The sequence below is a fragment of the Phalacrocorax aristotelis genome, chromosome 5 (assembly GCF_949628215.1).
Source record: "Phalacrocorax aristotelis chromosome 5, bGulAri2.1, whole genome shotgun sequence".
Lineage (NCBI taxonomy): Eukaryota > Metazoa > Chordata > Aves > Suliformes > Phalacrocoracidae > Phalacrocorax > Phalacrocorax aristotelis.
Window position 1 is genome coordinate 18783515 of NC_134280.1, and position 18000 is coordinate 18801514.

The following is an 18000-nucleotide window of genomic DNA, read 5'->3' on the forward strand; positions in this document are numbered from 1 at the left end:
TCCCTGCCCCATCCCTCTACACCCAGAGACCACCCCATCTTTTCTGCACACTGGGTGAGCCCCTGTCCTACCCTCCTTACACCCCAGCTCAGTGCCTTCCCTGTCTCCCTTGTACCCAGGGGCCACCCCTGCCTCACTGCCTTTAGGGGAGTGAGTCGAGGGCAGGGGGCAGAAGTGGGACAGGCTCCTGTCCCCTCAACTGACTGCTTCTCCACAGGCAATGAGTCCATCTGCTCCCCCAACGTGTACATCGAGTGTGCTGACCACACGCTGGGTAGGTGCAGTGGTGGGCAGGCGGCTGGGAGCCAGGTGGGTGCCCCCGGGGCGGGCGCCAGGGGGGTGCAGTCATGCCGACGGGTGTATGCCCCAGATGCGGCAGTGGAGGACAGCCAAGAGCGCTGCAGTTGCCCCACACCGTGCAACCTAACACGCTATGGCAAGGAGATCTCCATGGTGCGCATCCCCAACAAGGGCTCAGCGCGCTACCTCGCCCGCAAGTACAACAAGAACGAGACCTACATTCGGTGAGCTGCTGGTGCCAGGGTGTGCCGGGGGTGTGTGTGTGCTGGGGGATGGGGACAATGGGGACCTGGGGGACCCCTACTCCACTCCTGGCAGTCTGCAGGGAGCGGGTCCTGGCATGTGCAGTCTCTGCAGCATCCTCTACCCAGGGGTGGCTACTACTAGATCATCTCCCTGACTCATCTGTGTCCTCCCAGGCCTCCTGCCAGCATCTCCCCACCTCATGGTCCCCCCAGACCTGGACATACACCTTCCATGTCCCCACCGCACCAGCCTGAATAACTCACCAGGGCCCTGGGAGCACGTGGGAGCTGGGGGGGGTGGAGGACATGGACACGAGGTTTGGGAGGGAAGCGGGGTGGGAGGGTCAGTGACCAGCCCTCGTTGCGAAGCACTATGGTGTCCCCACAGGGAGAACTTCCTGGTGCTGGACATCTTCTTTGAGGCGCTCAACTATGAGACCATTGAGCAGAAGAAAGCCTACGACCTTGCCGGGCTTCTCGGTGACTCCCCCCACCTTCCCTTGGGATGCTGAAGCGCCGAGCTCTGGGTCCCAGACCAGGAGGGTATAGGGCTGACTGGGGAGGGACCCCATGGAGCGGGAGCCAGCCACAACCTGGCTGAAGGGTAGCATGCTGCTGGCTGGCCCCTGTCCCAAGCTGTCCCCCTCTGTCCGGCAGCCCTGGTACTGCCCACAGCCCCGCTGGCCCACCTTGGGCTCCCAGCAGGCTGCACAGCAGGTCCCGGTGACCATCTCCCCCTCCTCCTCCCCAGGGGACATCGGTGGACAGATGGGCCTGTTCATCGGTGCCAGCATCCTCACCGTCCTGGAGATCCTGGACTATGTCTACGAGGTGCGCTGAGCCCTCGGGGCTGTAGCTTGGTGGTGGGAGCGGGGCCATTGCACGTGGGTGAGGTGCAGAGCAGGGGCCAGGCTTCCCAGGGAGACAGGGTGCTGTGCATGGCCTCCCCATAGGGCTATCTACAGCCCCCAAATCAGGGAACTCCCAGCAGGAGGCAGTGGGAAGAAGATGGGCCCCCCAGCATCACTTGATGACCTGAGGACAGGGAGGGTGGCAGGCAGAGGTGCTGTCCCCTCTGTCAGCCCTGTGCCCCCCAGGCAGACAGGGGAGCGGGAGGAAGGTCCATGCAGACTGGGGTGCCCACACATGGGGTGCTGCCTGCATGTGGGTCCAGGGCTGACCCCCCAATCTGCACCCAGGTGATCCGGGACAGGGTGAGCCGAGTACTGCGCCGCTCTAAACCACCCCTGAAGAAGCCCTCAGGCAGCATTGCCACGCTGGGACTGGAGGAGCTCAAGGACCAGGTACCCCTGTGGAGGAGACTGCCCTGGGGACTGCAAGGACAGGGCCTGGGCAGCATTCCCAAGAGTGAGGGACAATGCAGCTCTGTGTTTGGTGACCTCAGGCTGCAGAGCTGGGGCAGCCCTGGGGTGGCAGGGAGCTGGGTACCCCTTGGGGGGGCTCCTGGGGACAGGCTGTGCTTGAGGGGGCAGGGTGCATGTGGTCTGAACCTACCCCACTGACTGACATCCCCGCAGAGCCCCTGCGAGACGCTGGGCCGGCACGTGGAAGGCGCCTACAATGCAGGCATCCTGCCCAACCACCACCACCGCCACCACTACCCTCACCAGGGCGTCTTCGAGGACTTCGCCTGCTAGGCCAGCTTGGGACGGGGTGGGGGACAGCCCCCCACCACTCCCCTCCCCACCGACGGCATGGAGAGGGACCGCGGCATCGGGCATGTGGGCGCAGGCCCCCGCCTTCCCCACCCCACTGCTGGGACCAGCCATGCCATTCGCCCCCGGTGATGCCGCTGGCGCTGCCTCGGCACTGGCACCGGAGCGGTCCCCTGGCCCGTTTGCCCGGCCCCTCCACTTGCCTCCAGCACACAGGCTTGGCTCCGTCTCAAGCACATGGCGTGGAGGGGGATGGGCACACTGGGGGGGTCTGAGTGACCAGCGGGGTGCAGGGCAGAGGGGCTCTGGAGATGCAGAGCATGCAGAGGGTAAGCTGGGGTTCCTGCAAGCCCCTCCAAACCCTCCCCTGCTGACCCCTCCTGGGTGGGTGTCTCTGCCCTGCGTGGTCCCCCTCCAGGAGAGAGGTGTGCCTGGAACAGCTTCCCCCTGCCCCAGGGACCACCATCCCTGCACCTCCCTGCTGCAGGGCAGGGCAGCATTACAGGGCACCCCTCTGAGACGCATGGCCCCCCGGCCAGCCCAGGGACACCCCACCTGCAGCCACACCTGCATGGCACCACCCTGATCCCTGGCACCACCACCACTGTGACACCCCCCCAAACATCTGCGCACCCTTCCCCAGCCTCATGTGGCCTGCAAAGGCTGCAGGTCCCCCATCACTGCTCCCAGCCAGACCCTGGCACTGTGACCCCCACACACACTCCAGTGTTGGCTCCTGATAGCTCCCAGTCATTGCAGCACTGCAAACCTACTGCCTCCCCCCTCTCCTGCCCCCAGTCCATCGTGCCCCCCCCCCCATCCTCTCCTTGCCCAGGTTTTGCCCAAGTGGCTCGTCCCTTGGTGCAGCCGCCCAGCACAGCCCAGGCAGAGCAGGGGATCCTGCCTTTGCTCCCCTGCCTGTCACTGCTCTTTTGCACCATGCACGTACCCCCTGCCATGCTCCCACCCCCCCGGGTGCTGAGCACCCGCTGTGCCTCCCCCAGACTGTACACGGTTAGGAGGGTACTGCGTTCCCAGCACCACCTGGAAAGCCACAGCCTGACCTGCTGGCTGGAACCTCAGCCAGAAACGGCAGCCACAGCTCTCCTGCCTGCCCCAAGGTGGCAGGACCCACGGCGCTCCCCCTGTCCTGTTGGACATTGCCTCCTCCCACTTCACTGTAGCAGACACCAGCGCAGGGCAAACTGCCCCAAAATATCTCAGGGGGGGCGGGCTGGCAAAGCCCCCCTCGACACACACACGGCAGAGGGAGGGATCCCAGGGACGCTGGGGTTGAACCAGGTGGCCCCTGGCCTTGCCAGTTTGATCCCCATCCCCAGTGCCCACAGACAGAACATGGCCATGCTGCACCGTGGCCAAAGCCATAGATGCAGGAAGAGCCATCATCCTTGCAGTCCCCAAGGCCCCACATGTGGGAGACGCAGGGCAGGGGCCGGAGCACCAGCCTGCTGATGTGCCTGGAAGCCCTGGCTCTGGGTATGCACGGCCCAGCGGTCCCCCAGAATATGCACCCACATGGAAACATTTTCCCCGTCAGTGCAAGCACCCACCTGCGTGGTGTCGCATGTCCTCCTGCATGGGGGTGACACGCAGCAAGCCTCCCAGCAGGGCATGCACGGCGGCGCTCCCTGGGGAGTCCCTCCAGAGCACCCTGTGCCAGCTCCCCATGGGGTTCCCCCCACAGCCACCTGCAAGCAGGAGTGTTCCTGGAGGTGTGCCACGCGTTAGCCCGGGGACATGCCACGGCAGTGCCAGCCAGCCCTACATCCAGGTTTCCTGTGGTGGGCCGGGGGGTTCCAGGATGTGGCCCCTCCCCTGCCAGTGGGAGCAGCGAGCCCCAAGCGGGGTGGGCACGGGCACCACGGCGGGAGGGCTGGCACAAATGCCCTCGTGCTGGTGAACGTGAAAGATGTGCGTCACTGTTTTATAAATGTACAAATGCTCCCTAATAAAGAGGCACAAGTAGGTCCTGAGCCACCTGTGAGGGCTGGGGGCAGCAGGCAGGGCTGGGGGAGCCAGAGAGATGGGGTCCCACCCTGGTGGGGGAGGTAGTGGTGGGACCCAGGGAGCACTTTACAGCCCTGCACCCACGTGCTGGGCACTGTGAAAGCCAGCATGCTGGGTCGCCCGAAGGTGAGCAACTCTGCATCTCTGTCCGCAGAAAGCCTTGCCCACTGCCCAGCTCTTTGAGCCCTGGCTTGTGGCAGAGGTGCAGCAGTTGCTGGCTGAGGACCAGCAGTGGGAACTGCCAGAGCCATATCCCAGCCCTCGAATTGCTCCCCAGAGCAGGATGGGCACCCCACCAGCATCCCACTGGGCTCTATCAGCCCCAGGCAGGTAGTGTGGTGGGGAGGATGTGCTCCTGCAGGGTAGGGAACAGATTGGGAAGGCAGAAACATGGGCTGGGGGTGCTTTGGGGGGTGCTCCACAGATGCTCCGTGCCAGAGCAGCATGCTGCATCTCTGCCAACACCCAAGACCCCACACAGGGTGCCCCACCGTGGTACCCACAGCCCCTCCACTCCCACGCCTGTTGCCAGCACCAGGCACAGCCCCTATCAGTTAAAGGCCAGTGCTTAAACTGACACTGCCCTACACGGGATCACCAGAACAGTGCCAGCAGCTGCCCGCTGCGAGCCACAGGCCCTGTCCCCCCAGCAGGGGTCACGGTGCAGGTGAGATGCCAGGGGCACCTGCTGGGGCAAGACTCTGGGGCTTTCCCTGACAGAGGTGCTCCTCCACCTCCTGCCTCCTCTGGACCCTGCTCCACCCACCCCAGCCACCCTGCAACACAGAGAGAGGGGACAAAGCATGAGAGAGGGGCTGGTCTCACAGGGGAGGCTGCCAGCACTGGGCACTGCAGGTTTCCCTCTAAACCAGTGAGGGCTGAGGATGTCCAGGTTAACTTGGTGCAGCTGGGACACAGGATCCCACCCCCAGGTTACACCATGCCCCACAAGGGGAGCACTAGCGTTGGGTCCTAATGTGAAAAATAGGGAAATAGCTACACCTGCCACATCTTTTCACCACAATCAGGTCCCTTTGGGGTCCTTGGAATGAGGCTGTCCCTTCCACCAGGTCCTGACCCATCTGCCCCTCCAAGGAGTCCCTGCCATGAAGCCACCTTCATCCACACCAACGCTGTGACTGGGAGCTCCTGCTGCCTCCTACACTGCAACAAATATGTGTTGGAGGAAGTGAATGAGGAGGAGAGCAGGATCACATGGTGAGCTCAGCGCACAGTGCTGGAGGCACTGCAGGACACACTGAGGAAGGACCAAGTCCTGATAAAAAACATGAAGGACATGGTGGTGCTGGCCAGGGAGGGCAGGGGCATAAGGACTGGGTGCAGTGCTATGCTGCGCTCACTGAGCAGCTGCTCCGGCACCTCATCTGCCAGCTCCAGCAAGCAGCTTTCTGCAAAAATACCCGCAAAGCCAGATCCTACGCCTACGAGAAAATAAAAGTGATTCTGGAGCAGCAGGAGTGATGCATGGCCAAATGAGAGGCTGAGCCTCATGGATGGCCATCCCAGCTCCCCGAGGCTGCCAGCAAAGCAGCCTCAGGACAGGTCTCAGAAGCCCTGTAGTGGTGACCTAGCAAAGATTTGACGTGAAGTTAATCTATTGCTGTCAGTGCCTCTGTTCTTTAGTTTGGAAACTTCCCCGTGGCACCTGGAGGTGATGCCTCCTGTAGGGTCTCCCACTGCCTCCAAAAAGGACAGGCAGGTGAGGTGACCCCTGCATCCCCCCCGCCTGCACTGTGCCTGATGTCCCAGCGCAGATGGTGCTGGGCTGAGGAGGACCAGCAGGATGACCCAGATTTAGCACCCCAGGACCAGCCCCAGACCCTAGCACTGTGGCCCCCAGGTGCCCCCTCCCTTGCTGTGCCCATCTAAGGGCCATGGCGGGGTCCAGTCCTCCCCAGGGATGGGGCCACTGCCACCCTGGGCTCACCGGGCTGCAAAGAAATGCCAGCCCAGCCCAGCACTGCTTGAATTGCCTGTAATGAGCCACATGAAATAGCTGGGGCATAATTAGAAGGGGATCCACTAGAGTGAAAAAGGCCCATAATTTTAATGAGCACAGACCTCTGGACAAACGCCAGGCACCTGACCGCGGCAGGACTGGCTGTGCTGGTGATGGCTCCTTTCACCATGGAGGTGACAAGCCTGGTAGACTCAGCTCCTGCAGGCTGTTGGTGCCAACCCTGGGAAGGGGGCACCAGGACGGAGCAGCAGGCAAGGATCCCTTCTGCTCACGGCACGGGCATCTCCTCAGGCACTTCCCACCATGTCTCCACTGCCACACACAGCAATTATTGCTGTTCCCAGGGAAGACCTGCATTTCAAAGAAAACAAACCATCTGGCTTGGGAGCAGAGGGTCTGGAAGTGAGCCCTAGAGTGCAACGGGACATGTGGCCTCGCTGCTGTCACTGCTTCCCCGCTGCCTCCTGCCCGGAGATGCTGGTGGTGACAGGAACACCTGAAGAAAGGAGTGACCCTCAGCATCTCCTAATGACCTGAGCATGCCAAGCTCACTGCTTTGTTCCTGCCTGTTTCCCGATGACCCCCTTTGCTGGGAAAATGGACCAGTGGTGCCCATATGTGGGGCCAAGCAGGGGACACACAGCCCTGGCTTTCCAGCACTCAGCCCCTGACAGTGGTCAAGCAGTCTGGAAAAACCAAGGAAGCAATTAAAATCAAAATCCAGCTGAGCTGCCTGATGCTCCCCCCAGCCCCAGAGCTTCAGGCTTCTGCAGTCTGCCTGTGCTGGGGCTGTGTGTCCCCAGAGGGGACATCCCTGGGCATCGCTGGGTGCACTGACACCACCATGCAGGGAAACCCCTGTGGGCAGGCATACACCAGCAGCATCCCTGCCTACACTTACGGCTAACAGCTGTTTCCTTCTTCATTGAAAGGCTCTAATTTCCCTGAGCTTGGCCAGAAAAACTGCTGGCCAAAGCCCCCTGCACCCTCTGGAGAGGCTTGGCAGCCCATTGGGCTGTGATCTGGTACATTGGACATGGGCAAAGCTCAGCATCTCCCTGCCTGCTCCTCCTTAAACAGCACAGCTGCTCCTGCTTTTGCGTGTGACTAGGAGGAAATGTTTGCCAGGGTTGGGTCCCACATTGTGGCTGGTGGAGCTGCTCCTGTGGGATAAGCAGCAAGGCACCGCTGGCCCCTTCCCAACGAAAGCACAGAGACAAAAGGGCACTGTGCCTCTCCTTGCCCTTCAGCCCTCTCCTGGCACCACCTCACTTCCTACATCCGCCCAAAGGTCAGCTATTGAGCTGATTAACATTGACAGGGCTGAAGTAACTCTGCCGCAGGGTTTAGTGGAGCCAGAAGTGACCCAAGCAGGGCTAGAGAAGCAGGCTTTTCCTTCCCCACTTGCAGGCTCGCTGCTGCATTAGCAGAGAGGTGCCTGTATGACCGCGCTGGGGAACCAATCTGGTGGGTGGGGGGGGCAGAATAGCAAGGCAGCAGCTTAGATTTTCCCTGGTTTAAGCCCCTCTCCTTGCCATGGTGCAGGAAGGAGAGGGGGGGCAGGTGCCTGCCCAGCCCATGTGCCCTTCTCACACTTCAGAGTGCTTTGCTCTCAACTGGCCCTTCACACCCTCTTCCAAAAAACTTCGCAAGAGGAACTTGCACTGCTCTTCTCAAAGGCTGTGGTGAGCCAGTAATGCTTTTAGAAAATTTCCTCGGGAGAAGCAGAAGTCTAAGGGCAGCAGACACGTGTTTCTTCTACTCCATTGGGAAAATCGCCCTTTCATTGCTCTGCCTCTGCAACCGCATCTGTGCAAAAATTGGCACATTGTATGGAAGTACCAGTCAAACCTGAACAGGGATTGCAGAAAGTCCCTGTCTGCTCAGCCGCCCACATCAGCACCCAGGGCCACTCCTCCCTGCCTCCTTCAAGGGTGTCCCGGTCCTGGTCCAGCACCCTGCCTGCACCTGCCAGCCCTGCGCAGGCAAAGTGGGGTTTCAGCACATTGTAATGCTGCAAATAACTTGGCAAACACCAAAGCTGCTTCAAACACTGCCAGCTCCCTTTTAAAAGGGAATAATGACTGTGCTGGGAGTGCCCCAGGGACTGTCATTTGCTCGTAGGTATGCTGGCACAGGGGGGGCTCCCCTGGGGTTGATAGTGCAGAGCGTTAGGTATGCAAATAGCCCTAACGCTGTCTGGGCAAACAGCAAAGAGACAAGAGGAACTATATCTAGACCATCTTGTGACAATTAAATGACAATTCAGCGTTTCTTTTTGCAACCAACTTGATTTGAAGCCAGTTGCTTTATTACCATTTGGATACTCTTCTGAAACCTAATTACATCCGACTCCTAGGTCTGCTTTTCAGAAGAGAAATGTATCCATAAAGCACCTGCACCCGCCTCACTCCCTCTGTCCTAGATTCGCAGTTAAAGGGAATTAAGGATGCGCTCAGGGAAGATCAAAGATAGAAATACTCAGAGCAAGCTAACAGTTATAGTCTGAAATATAATAAAATTATTTTTAAACATATATGCTCCTACACCATGGATATGAAGACAGGAGCAGGAATATATGATGGCAGTATCTCTGGGGGAGGCATGCCACACAGCCCAGGGACTTTCTATGAGTTTCGTGAAGCACTAACAGCCTGGTTAACTAACAGTGAGTAGGTTCAGTTAATTTTCTTGGGGGTGTCTCTTTGAATGGGTGTCTCATGAACAAGTAAAACATGATGACCGGAAAACTGGTGGGAAGAGCATGCAGAGCCATGAAAATCATGCCTGGAGCAGGCAGTATGGGCAGGGGACACTGTCCCTGCTTCTCATACTGCAAATAGGAGCGGTAGGTGGTGAGACAGTCTGGGGCTGGGCCACGGTGCTCTGCTCGACCCAGCACCATAGCAGCAGGGAACTGGAAACAAGAAGCTAAGAAGCCCTGAGATGCAAAACAGCCTGAAAAAGGGTGAAACCAAGCTGGAGAGTAATGATTCAACACAGTGCTCAGATGCAGTTTCTGGCCCAGGAGCTTCCTTTGGACCTGATCCCAGATGCTGGAGGGCAGAGCTCACCTGACTTGGGCACCTGACCTCTGCTCTGATGTGGGCCAGAGGTCCCGTTACCTTCAGCCCACCAAAGGCTGTTAGGGGGACAACCCATGTGGGAGAACACATGGCTGCACCAGCCCCTCACAGCAGCACTTTTCCACTCACAGCCGGGGCCGAGGACGGCTGGAAACATGGCCAGCAGGATCATGAATATACAGCACAAGGAAAGACAGCACATTGCCCAGAGCTCAGCACACTGCCCGCAGAGCTTCCTGTAGCAAGGGGTTCAGCATCCTGCTGCACCACCAGTAACTGGTAGCAAGTGGTGACAGCAGGATGGCCCCAGGAGCGGTAGGCATTAGAGGAAGTGCAGGACTCCTGCTGTGAGCCCCCAGGGGTTCAAGATGGTATTTCCAAGTGTCTGCTTTCCCTGGTACCTGCCAGCTTGTCCCCAAGCTGAGGGGCTCCCCCTGGCCTCGCTAAGGAGAGGCAGCTGTCTCCCAGCTCAGGTAGAAGATGCTGCAGGCAGCTTCAGGAAAACAGCATCCCTGAGAGGAAGCTGTCCAACCAGCTGCAGCCACATTTTGTACAAGCAGCCAGCACCTACCACCACCCAGACCCCCAGTGAGACCCCCAGAGATGACCTGGGGAAGAATCAGCCAGACCCACTGGTTCTCTCTGTTTTATTAGTGTAAACGCGCACACACACCTCTCCTCTCCCCACTATTAAATACAAACAAGGAGCAGAGAGCAGCTCCTCAGTCGCTTTCTCCTTAGGAGATGCGCAGTCAAACCCTCTGCTGGGCCCACCAAGCCAGGCACTGCGTCCCCCGCCCCTGAGGGCGGCCCCACAGTGGGGAGGGCTCCTACCTCTGTTGGGAGGCTCTCATCTGAGGGCTGCGACCTCCTACGTCCTATCGATACTGCGAAGGCCAAAGCGGCCTGGGTCACGGTTCCCATGGGGAGCAGCTCATGGTATGTGAATACAGCAGGATCCCCTCCAGCACCCCCTGTGCCCACCAGCCCCAGGGGCCAGGGCACCCCACCCTGTCTCACCAGGAATGCTCCAGCTTGTTGCCAAGTTGCAAAACCCCAAACCCAACCTCCTTATTGCTCTTTTGGGGTGGGACATGTCCCATCCCGCTGTCCCTGCATGACCGGGCCAATGCATTAAAGGAGCAAGGGGCACAGCCCTGTCCCAGGGTGCTGGGGGAACAGCACAGGATCATCCCCGGCCCTGTGGCATCACAGCCCTGCAGCAGGGGACCTTGGGCTCTGTGTGCCCCCAGTTGAGGGGGGACAGCAAGGGACAGGGCAGCCCATCACCTCCCCACTGGGCAGTGGGGCCAGGACAGAGGGCTGAGGCCAGCGGCCAGCAGCTCTGGGGTGAGGGTCCAGGCATTCCAGCTTGCAGCTCAGCCCCACCTTGCCCCATGATCTGCACAGCCAGAGCTGCTCTGGAAGCACCTGGGCATCCCAGGCTGGCAGAGCCCAGCCTGGGTAGCCCCAGCGGGTCAAGTCATGAGCTCGGGCACCGGCAATCCCTGCAGCTGCCGGGAAGAGGAAGACAGATTTGGGCAGCAGAAGAGGTGGGGTGGGCAGGCAGGCACGGCAGGGTAGGGCCAGCCCCTCCACGCCCCAAGGTTCAGGTGCTGTTCCCCTGCTCCTGCTCAAAAAGCACCATGGCCAGCTGGGAGCGAGAGCCTACGCCCTCCAGGCTGCTCTGCACACAGCGGTGGTAGATCTCCTCACTGAGCCGGGGGTTGCAGGCCTGGTGCCGGTAGTGCTGCAGCAGGGCAGGCTCCACAGCCCGGAAGACATGGAGGTTGGAGTACTTGATGAACATGTCATAGATGTCCAGGGTCTCCAGGATGTCCTCGTTCTCCTGCACGTCGCCTGTCATGCGGGTGCGTGCTGCCATGTAGTCAGCATTGTAGAAACAGGCTTCCTGGAAGACATCACGGTCGAAGCGCCCTGCATCCCGCAGCAGGTCCAGTGTGGCGGGTGGCACCTGGTTGTGGTAAGCGATGGCGGGGTTGTAGCCCTGGAAGTGGATGGGGAAGAAGACCTGCCAGTTATTGATGGTGTTCATCCGGCAGCGGTTCAGGAAGTCAACAGTGACTTCCGTCCCCACACCAGCCACAAAGAAAAGCGTGTCCACCGGATGCTTCTTGGAGATGATGTCCATGACCTTGATTTGGGAGGGTGCATCCGTCTTGACGCTGATCCATGGGATCTTCACCTCTGCATACTTGCGCTCGTACTCTGTGATCTGGGCCTTCACAGGGGCAAAGATGTCATTCTGGGTGACCTGCTGGGCCTCAAAGGGGTCATAGATGAAGAGGAAGGTGAGCACTGCATTCTCGCTGCTCTCAAAGGCAGCCGCCGCATAAGCCTCCAAAAAGCGGGCAGCATGGTCTCGGTCATGGGCCGTCAGCGGCAGGATGACATTGATGCGGCTGGCCTCCGTCACGTAGGGCATGGGGATGATCTCTACCTCACTGAGGGGCCGCACCAGGTGCACACGCTTGGTGACGGATCGGCTGTGCCCCTTCTGGGTGACCACCTCCACCTGGAGGTCCAGCGTATACTCCATGCCACGCGTGGGGTCAAAGCGCCGGTACCCATTCACCAACTGCTGCTTGCGAACATGGAGCACCGGTTCGTACTTGCGGTTCAGCTCCTCCATGGCCGTGGCCACGACATCAGCCACGTCCGCCAGGTCCACGCCACGCAGCTCGCACTTGGGGGAGCCATCCACGCAGGCGTAGACCTGCTCCTCTGTGAAGTAGTCCCAGCGCAGCACCTCGAAGCGGGTTTTGGGCTGGAAAGGGGGTGGGATGCCAATGGGCCATGTGGCGCTGTGGTCCCCGTCAGCAGACAGGCTGCTGGCGTTCTGGATCTCCAGCTGCAAGAGGAGAGACAGAGGAGTGAGAGCCAAGGTGGGTGCAGGAAGGCCCTCCAGCTCTGGCTGCAGGCAAGTGGACTCCCAATCCTCAGTGATCAACCACTCCTGGCCCAAAGAGTAGTGACAGAACATCTATGCCTTCAGCCTGACTCCTGTGCAGCACCTCAGGTTTCCTCCTAACATCACCCCAAATATGGCACGCTACCTCCATCGGTAGCTTCTGCGCCCTCTCTCACCCTGCCCGGCCTTTGCTGACAGACCTCAGCACCCTGCTGGCTCCATCACCCTGAACCATCACCGCAGCTCCAGGACCCATCCAGGTCCAGAGCTGCTCTCCAGCCAGCACTGCTGCCCCTGCAGCCACATGGGCTCAGCTGGTCCTGTCCCACAGCAGGTTCAGGTGGGAAACCCTCATATTAGAGTGGATAGATGACACAAGAGCAAGCAGAAAACCGACAGGGATGACAGGAGCAGCCCAGACCCTCCCAGCTAAGCCAGGTCTTACCTGGAGCTGCTGGATCTCCTGGTATGTCCTCTCCAGCTCCACCTGTGCAAAGTACTTGTGCAGCCGGTACATCTGGAGAGGATCCAGCACAGGATGGACAGTGAAGGCGCTCTGGAAACGGAGGTCGGTCTCCTGCTCCGGGTCCACGTTCTTCCCCAGCTCGAAGTAGTGGTAATGCAGGCCCTGCGCCAGCCAGGAGAGACAGGTCATGGCCAGCTCTAACCCACACTCCCACCCCACTGGCTGCCAGCACAGCAAACTCAAAGGACAATAGAGCACAAAAACTGGTTCACCAGGCCCCAGGAGCCCCTGAGGTAGCTGGGAAACACTCTGAGCCTGGAGGCCATCTCTGCCACAGGACCTACCTCATGCTCCTCAGCACAGCTGACGGATGTGTAGTCGATGATGCAGCGGCCCAGCCACTCATCGGGTCGGGCGCTGAGGATATCATTGCGACAACTCTCCAGGTGCTGCTGCAAGAGCAGGAGGAGGCTGCGGGACAGCAGGTAGCCAAAACCCCCGTAGCAGTAGCGTCCCTCGGTGTCCCCACCAATGAACTCCTCAGGGCGACCCAGATAAAGGTGGGTGTCAATGCTGAGGTGAGCGACTAGGCGGCTGATGCGGTGCGCCTCCGTGTAGGTATCATCCTGCACCAGGAAGAACCAGTCGAAGTCGTTCACATAGTGGTCCAGAAGGTACCTGATGGTCTGGTACATGTTCCAGATGGGCCGCTCATCACTGTGTGTCACCACTGTCATGCCATGGGGCACCTTGCGGCCCCGTGTGCCCGTGAAGTACACCAGGCGCTCCAGGCGGTGGGCCAGTGTGCGGTTGACAGCCACCCCCAGTGTGTTCAGCGTGCTCTTGGAGGTCAGCACACCCACAAAGAGCCGCTGCCGTATCCCCAGCTCTGTACTGATGTACCGGGTCCTGCAGGAGAGAGAGAATGTCTGGCCCTGGGGCACTGCACCCCACCTTGGCCTGCAAGCTCCCTGTCCACCCCCAATGCCACCGTTCTTGGTTCCTCTGCAAGAACTGCTCCAAGGCTTCAACCACACGTGCGAGACATCACCCCAGTGGCACTGGCTGCCATTATGCCTGGGTCAGAGGCACCACAGAGTGCTCTGCTGAGGTCTCCCCCCAACCTGAGACCATGGGGGACCACCCCTTCCCATCAGCTGGCCAGCCCAGCTCAAACCAGGGTCTCACAATAGGCTGAGCACAGCTATAAGGGAAACAGGTCTGCACGCCCCAGCTCTAGTGACCCACCAGACACCCCACCCTGCTGCCAGCCCTGGTCAGGGCAGCTGAGCTGGGAAGCACCTTCCTGCCACCCCCCAAGATGCACTGCAGGCAGGCAGGAGAGCCTATGCTGCCCTCCCCAGGGAGGGCAGGCTCCACTGGGGTGGCTGAAGCCAGCATGGGGCCAGCTGTGTCCCTCTCCCTGCCGTGGCCCCAGCTGCCCCACTCACAATGACTTTCAGGTTTAATTCTCCCAGCCCGGCGCAGCAGCAGGAAGCGACCCCCCCACCCCTCGGCCCCCAGCAGCCGCTTGGCACACACTGGCCCCATTCAGCCCCCTCCACCCGCCCACCACCTCGCCGGGACAAGGAGGCCCTTTCACTGCCTGCTCCCTGTCATCCCGGGGCTGCTGGGACGGCCCGCAGCCGGCCTCAGAGCAGAGCTAGAGTTTGCAGTGTTGGGTGGGGACGTGCCACAGCAGGAGGGGTCCCTGCTAGGGCAGGGCAGAAGAGGGGCTGGAGCAGGGTGCCTGGCAGCACGTGCTGCAGCAGGCAACCTTTGCACAGCAGGCAGCAGCACGGGCATGAGGCTCTTCCGGGAGCTCCCGAACCAGACAGTGGCAGGGAGGGCAAGAAGCCGGAGGGAGGGAGACAGGGCAAAGGGGAGGAAGGGAAGAAGCAGCAAAAGGAACTTGCAGTGAGAAGAATCCAGCTGCACCCCTAGGGGGGTTGGGGGAAAAGCACTTCGTCAGGTCACCTGTAAAGCTCCCCAGCACCAGCCAGGCAGGCAGGGGCAAGTAGGCAGCCCCCAGCACCAGCCCGACGGGCAGGCATCCCCCCGGGCAGGCACGGGCAAGCAGGCAGCCCCCCAACACCAGCCCAGCAAGCAGGGGCGGGCAGGCAGCCCCCCGGGCAGGCAGCCCCCCAGGATCGCCCCAGCAGCCACACACCCACCCCCGGGCACGCCGGGGCTCGGCCGCAGGTACTCCCACCTAAAGGCCGGTTAGCGCCGGTTGGGGCCCAGCTCCCCCCGTCCCGCCCCGCCCCGTCCCGTCCCGTCCCCCCGCACCTGACGGCCTTCTTGGTGGCCCTGCCGGGGCTGGGCGGGCGGTAGGGCACGACACGGGGCTCCCAGCTGTCGGCGCCCAGCCCGGCCGGCACGGCGTTGGGCCTGCGCGCCGCGTTGCCGTTGGTGTTACCGGGCGCGGCGGGCGGCGCGGGGCCGCCGTCCGGGCGCGGGCGGGCGGCGGGGCGGGGCGGCGGCCCGCAGGGCTCCTCCACCCAGGTGACGCTGAGCAGGCTGAGGGTGAAACCCAGCGAGACGCCGATGGCCACCGGCCCGGCGGGCCGCAGCACCGACAGCACCAGCGACAGCCGCATGGCCGGAGCGGGACAGGAGAGGAGCGGACAGGGCTCCGGTCGCAGCTCCCGCTAGCGCCGCCGCCGCCGTCCGACGTGTCACCCCTTGGCCACGCCCCGCTGTGCGTCACCGCGGGCGGCCCGCCCCGGCCAATGGGCCGCGCTCCTTCCGCCGCGTCACGGGGCGGCGTGGGGGCGGGGCGAAGTTGCTAGGAGACAGCGCACCCCTCACCCCCCACCCCCGGCACCGGCCCTCCCCCGTGGGCGGGGGGCCGGGACTCCCGCCCCGCTCCCCGCCCCGCTCCCCGCCAAGGCCCAGCAGACGCGGCTGTGGGGCTGGCCGGTGCCCGCCGGCGGCCGGGCCGCGGCGTTCCGTGCTGCCGGTTCCCAGCGGCGCCCCCAGCCCCGGTGCCCCATCGGAAGGCACGTCCCCCCGGGCCGCGGCGTGACTGGCGTCGGGACGTGGCGCCGGAGCCGGTTTGGGGGCGGATTCCCCCTGCGTCCCCTCGCCGGGACAGCCCAACCCACGAGGCTGGTCAGTCTGTGGTGGTCTTGAAGCGCCATGTTCCCCTTCTCAAATCACTGCCCGAGGGTCTCCCAGGAGGAGTGGGCGGCGGCGCTAGACACTACCTGGGCGTCCCCAGGGGTGACCGGTAGTCACGGGTGGGTGGGGTGGCCGTGTCCGAGCCAGGAGCACGGGCTGCAGGAGCACGCCAGGTGCCTGGGGAGCAGGCGGGCAGGCGGCGGCTGGCAGACCTTTGGGCACGGAGCAGCCAAGCATCCCAGGGCACGAGGTGGGTGGGCAGAGGTGGCAAAACGGGACCAAAGAGGTGGGCTTCTCCACCCGGGGCCAGGTCGCCATCCCGCTGCAAGCTGTCTGCGGCACAGAGCCACCATCCTGCTGGCTGCTGGAGAGAGACCGCAGGCAGAGCTGGAGGAACGGGCTCGGGGAAGCCTTTCCCACACACGCGGTGCCTCTGGCGCTGGAATGATCCAACCCAGAAGCTGCAAGACCAGCAGCCCTACGTGGCCGCTTGGTGCCAGGCATTACTGAATAAGGACAAGGAGGTTAACCCGGCCTTTCCACCCGTTCCCAGCTCGTGGCTCCGCTTCCAGCAGCCTCGCAGCCATCGGGGCTCTCACGTGCCCTCAATTTACTCTGGGTGGTGGTGGGCCCATCCTGCCCTCCCCATGAAATACATCCCGCCCGCCCCTGGGAGCGCCGGCAGCCGCAGAGCACGGCAGGACACAGAGGGCAGGCGGGAGCTCGCTCCGCTCCAGGGTCTCTTTCATTTTCTGGAACAAAGCAGCCTGTTTTCATCAGGAAGCGGTTGGCAGCATCCCCTCCGCCACCCCGAGGTACAGGACCATCATCCAAGCTCGGCTCGTTTTCATAGGCCTTTTTCTCATGAAGAGGCCAACACAAGCAATAGGCAAAGGGGGTCACGTGGATGGCAGTTTAATGAAGAACATACAAAAGCTAGAAACAGAGGGAACGCGATGGGACGGAGAAATGCCAGAAGGGAAAAGATGCAGAAGTAAGAAATGATCAGAGATTTTCTATGGACAAAAGCCAAAAAGCAGGTGTGATCATAAACAAAGTCGCCCATTTTCTGTACACAGAGAAATGTGTTAGAAATGGATGGATTTGATTTCCTTTATAGGTTGGAATATTTAATATCGGTCACCTTATACAAAACCAGATGATTTTACACGAGCGCTAAGGGAGGTTTCATTCTGATCTGAGCTTGTATTCAGATAGAGGTACGGACTGGAGGAAGCACTGAAGTTTTCAGAAGAAAGCCTCTGAGCTCAGGAGGACGGCAGGGAGATGAAGCTGTGGGCAGAGCAAAGCCCTCCTCAGGGCCCGCCTGAGTGCTGGCCGAGCCCAGGGCCCCTGTGGCCGGCCCCAGGCGATCCCGCAGAAGAAGCAGCCGGCGGGCACAGCGCCGTTCCTCCGGCAGCCCCTTCGCAGCCCCCCGCCAGCTGCAGCTCACGCTTTTGTCTCCCCCGCATTGGCATGGGGCTGGGAAGGGGCTGCCAGGGGAACTGCCGCTGCTGCCAAGAGGCTTCTCCCTGCCAGGATTTCCCGGGGGTCTCTGGGCGCTGCAAGCGGGCAGTGCCAGCTCTAGGGAGCTCTGCAGAGTGCTGTGCCCTCCCACCCACCCTCTGCACCTGCATCTCCCTGCTGCTTACAGGGAGACAGGTGGGCAGCCTCCGTAGGTGCACCCTATGTGTGCGTCTGCCCCTCCAAACGCAGCTGCTGCTGCAGTCCCTGCAGCCCTGGCACAGGCCCCTTGCAAAGTCCTCAGCCCTCTGCACGCTCTGTCAGCTGTGCACCAGCAGTGCGACCCTGTGCACACCTGACAAAAGGCTCTCCCGCGGTTTTCACACCCACACCCCTGCGCCCCGTACTGCTCCATCCCCTGCGCACCATCCCTAGGGGCCTGCAGCCCTTGCACGCTGAGCGCACCTCACATGCAGCACAGCCTGGTGCACGCAGTGCCACGCTGCACACACGGCCTCATTCAGACTCCCTGGTGCACACTCCAATGGACGGCCCGGTGCACGCCCCAAAGCACAACCCCACGCACACCCCCACGCACACCCAATGCACATCCCCATGCATACCCCAAAGCACACCCCCCCGCACGCTCCGGTGCAGGCCCCTCCCCCTCCCGGAGAGGCCCCGCCCCCACCGGCCCCG

The 18000-nt window shown here is 61.6% G+C and overlaps 2 protein-coding genes across 3 annotated transcripts in view; one reads left to right on the forward strand and one right to left on the reverse strand.

Annotated features, from left to right (window-relative positions):
• Positions 1–4215, forward strand: part of ASIC4 (acid sensing ion channel subunit family member 4) — a 29794-nt gene extending 25579 nt beyond the window's left edge. Inside the window, exons 5-10 of one of the 2 annotated variants that reach the window (XM_075093259.1) lie at positions 218–274; positions 371–524; positions 934–1025; positions 1297–1376; positions 1745–1849; positions 2084–4215. In XM_075093259.1, the coding sequence (XP_074949360.1) occupies positions 218–274; positions 371–524; positions 934–1025; positions 1297–1376; positions 1745–1849; positions 2084–2203 (608 nt within the window). In that variant the 3' untranslated portion in view covers positions 2204–4215. The remainder of the gene's footprint in view (positions 1–217; positions 275–370; positions 525–933; positions 1026–1296; positions 1377–1744; positions 1850–2083) is intronic. The other variant, XM_075093260.1, reaches the window with a different exon arrangement.
• A 5735-nt stretch (positions 4216–9950) lies between these two features.
• CHPF (chondroitin polymerizing factor) lies at positions 9951–15395 on the reverse strand. The gene is made up of 4 exons (XM_075093261.1): positions 15004–15395; positions 13059–13623; positions 12694–12876; positions 9951–12188 (listed from the first exon to the last, which is right to left on the reverse strand). Exons 1-4 carry the CDS (start codon positions 15312–15314, stop codon positions 10926–10928), a joined length of 2322 nt encoding a protein of 773 aa, XP_074949362.1. The 5' UTR covers positions 15315–15395; the 3' UTR covers positions 9951–10925.
• Positions 15396–18000: the final 2605 nt, after the last annotated feature.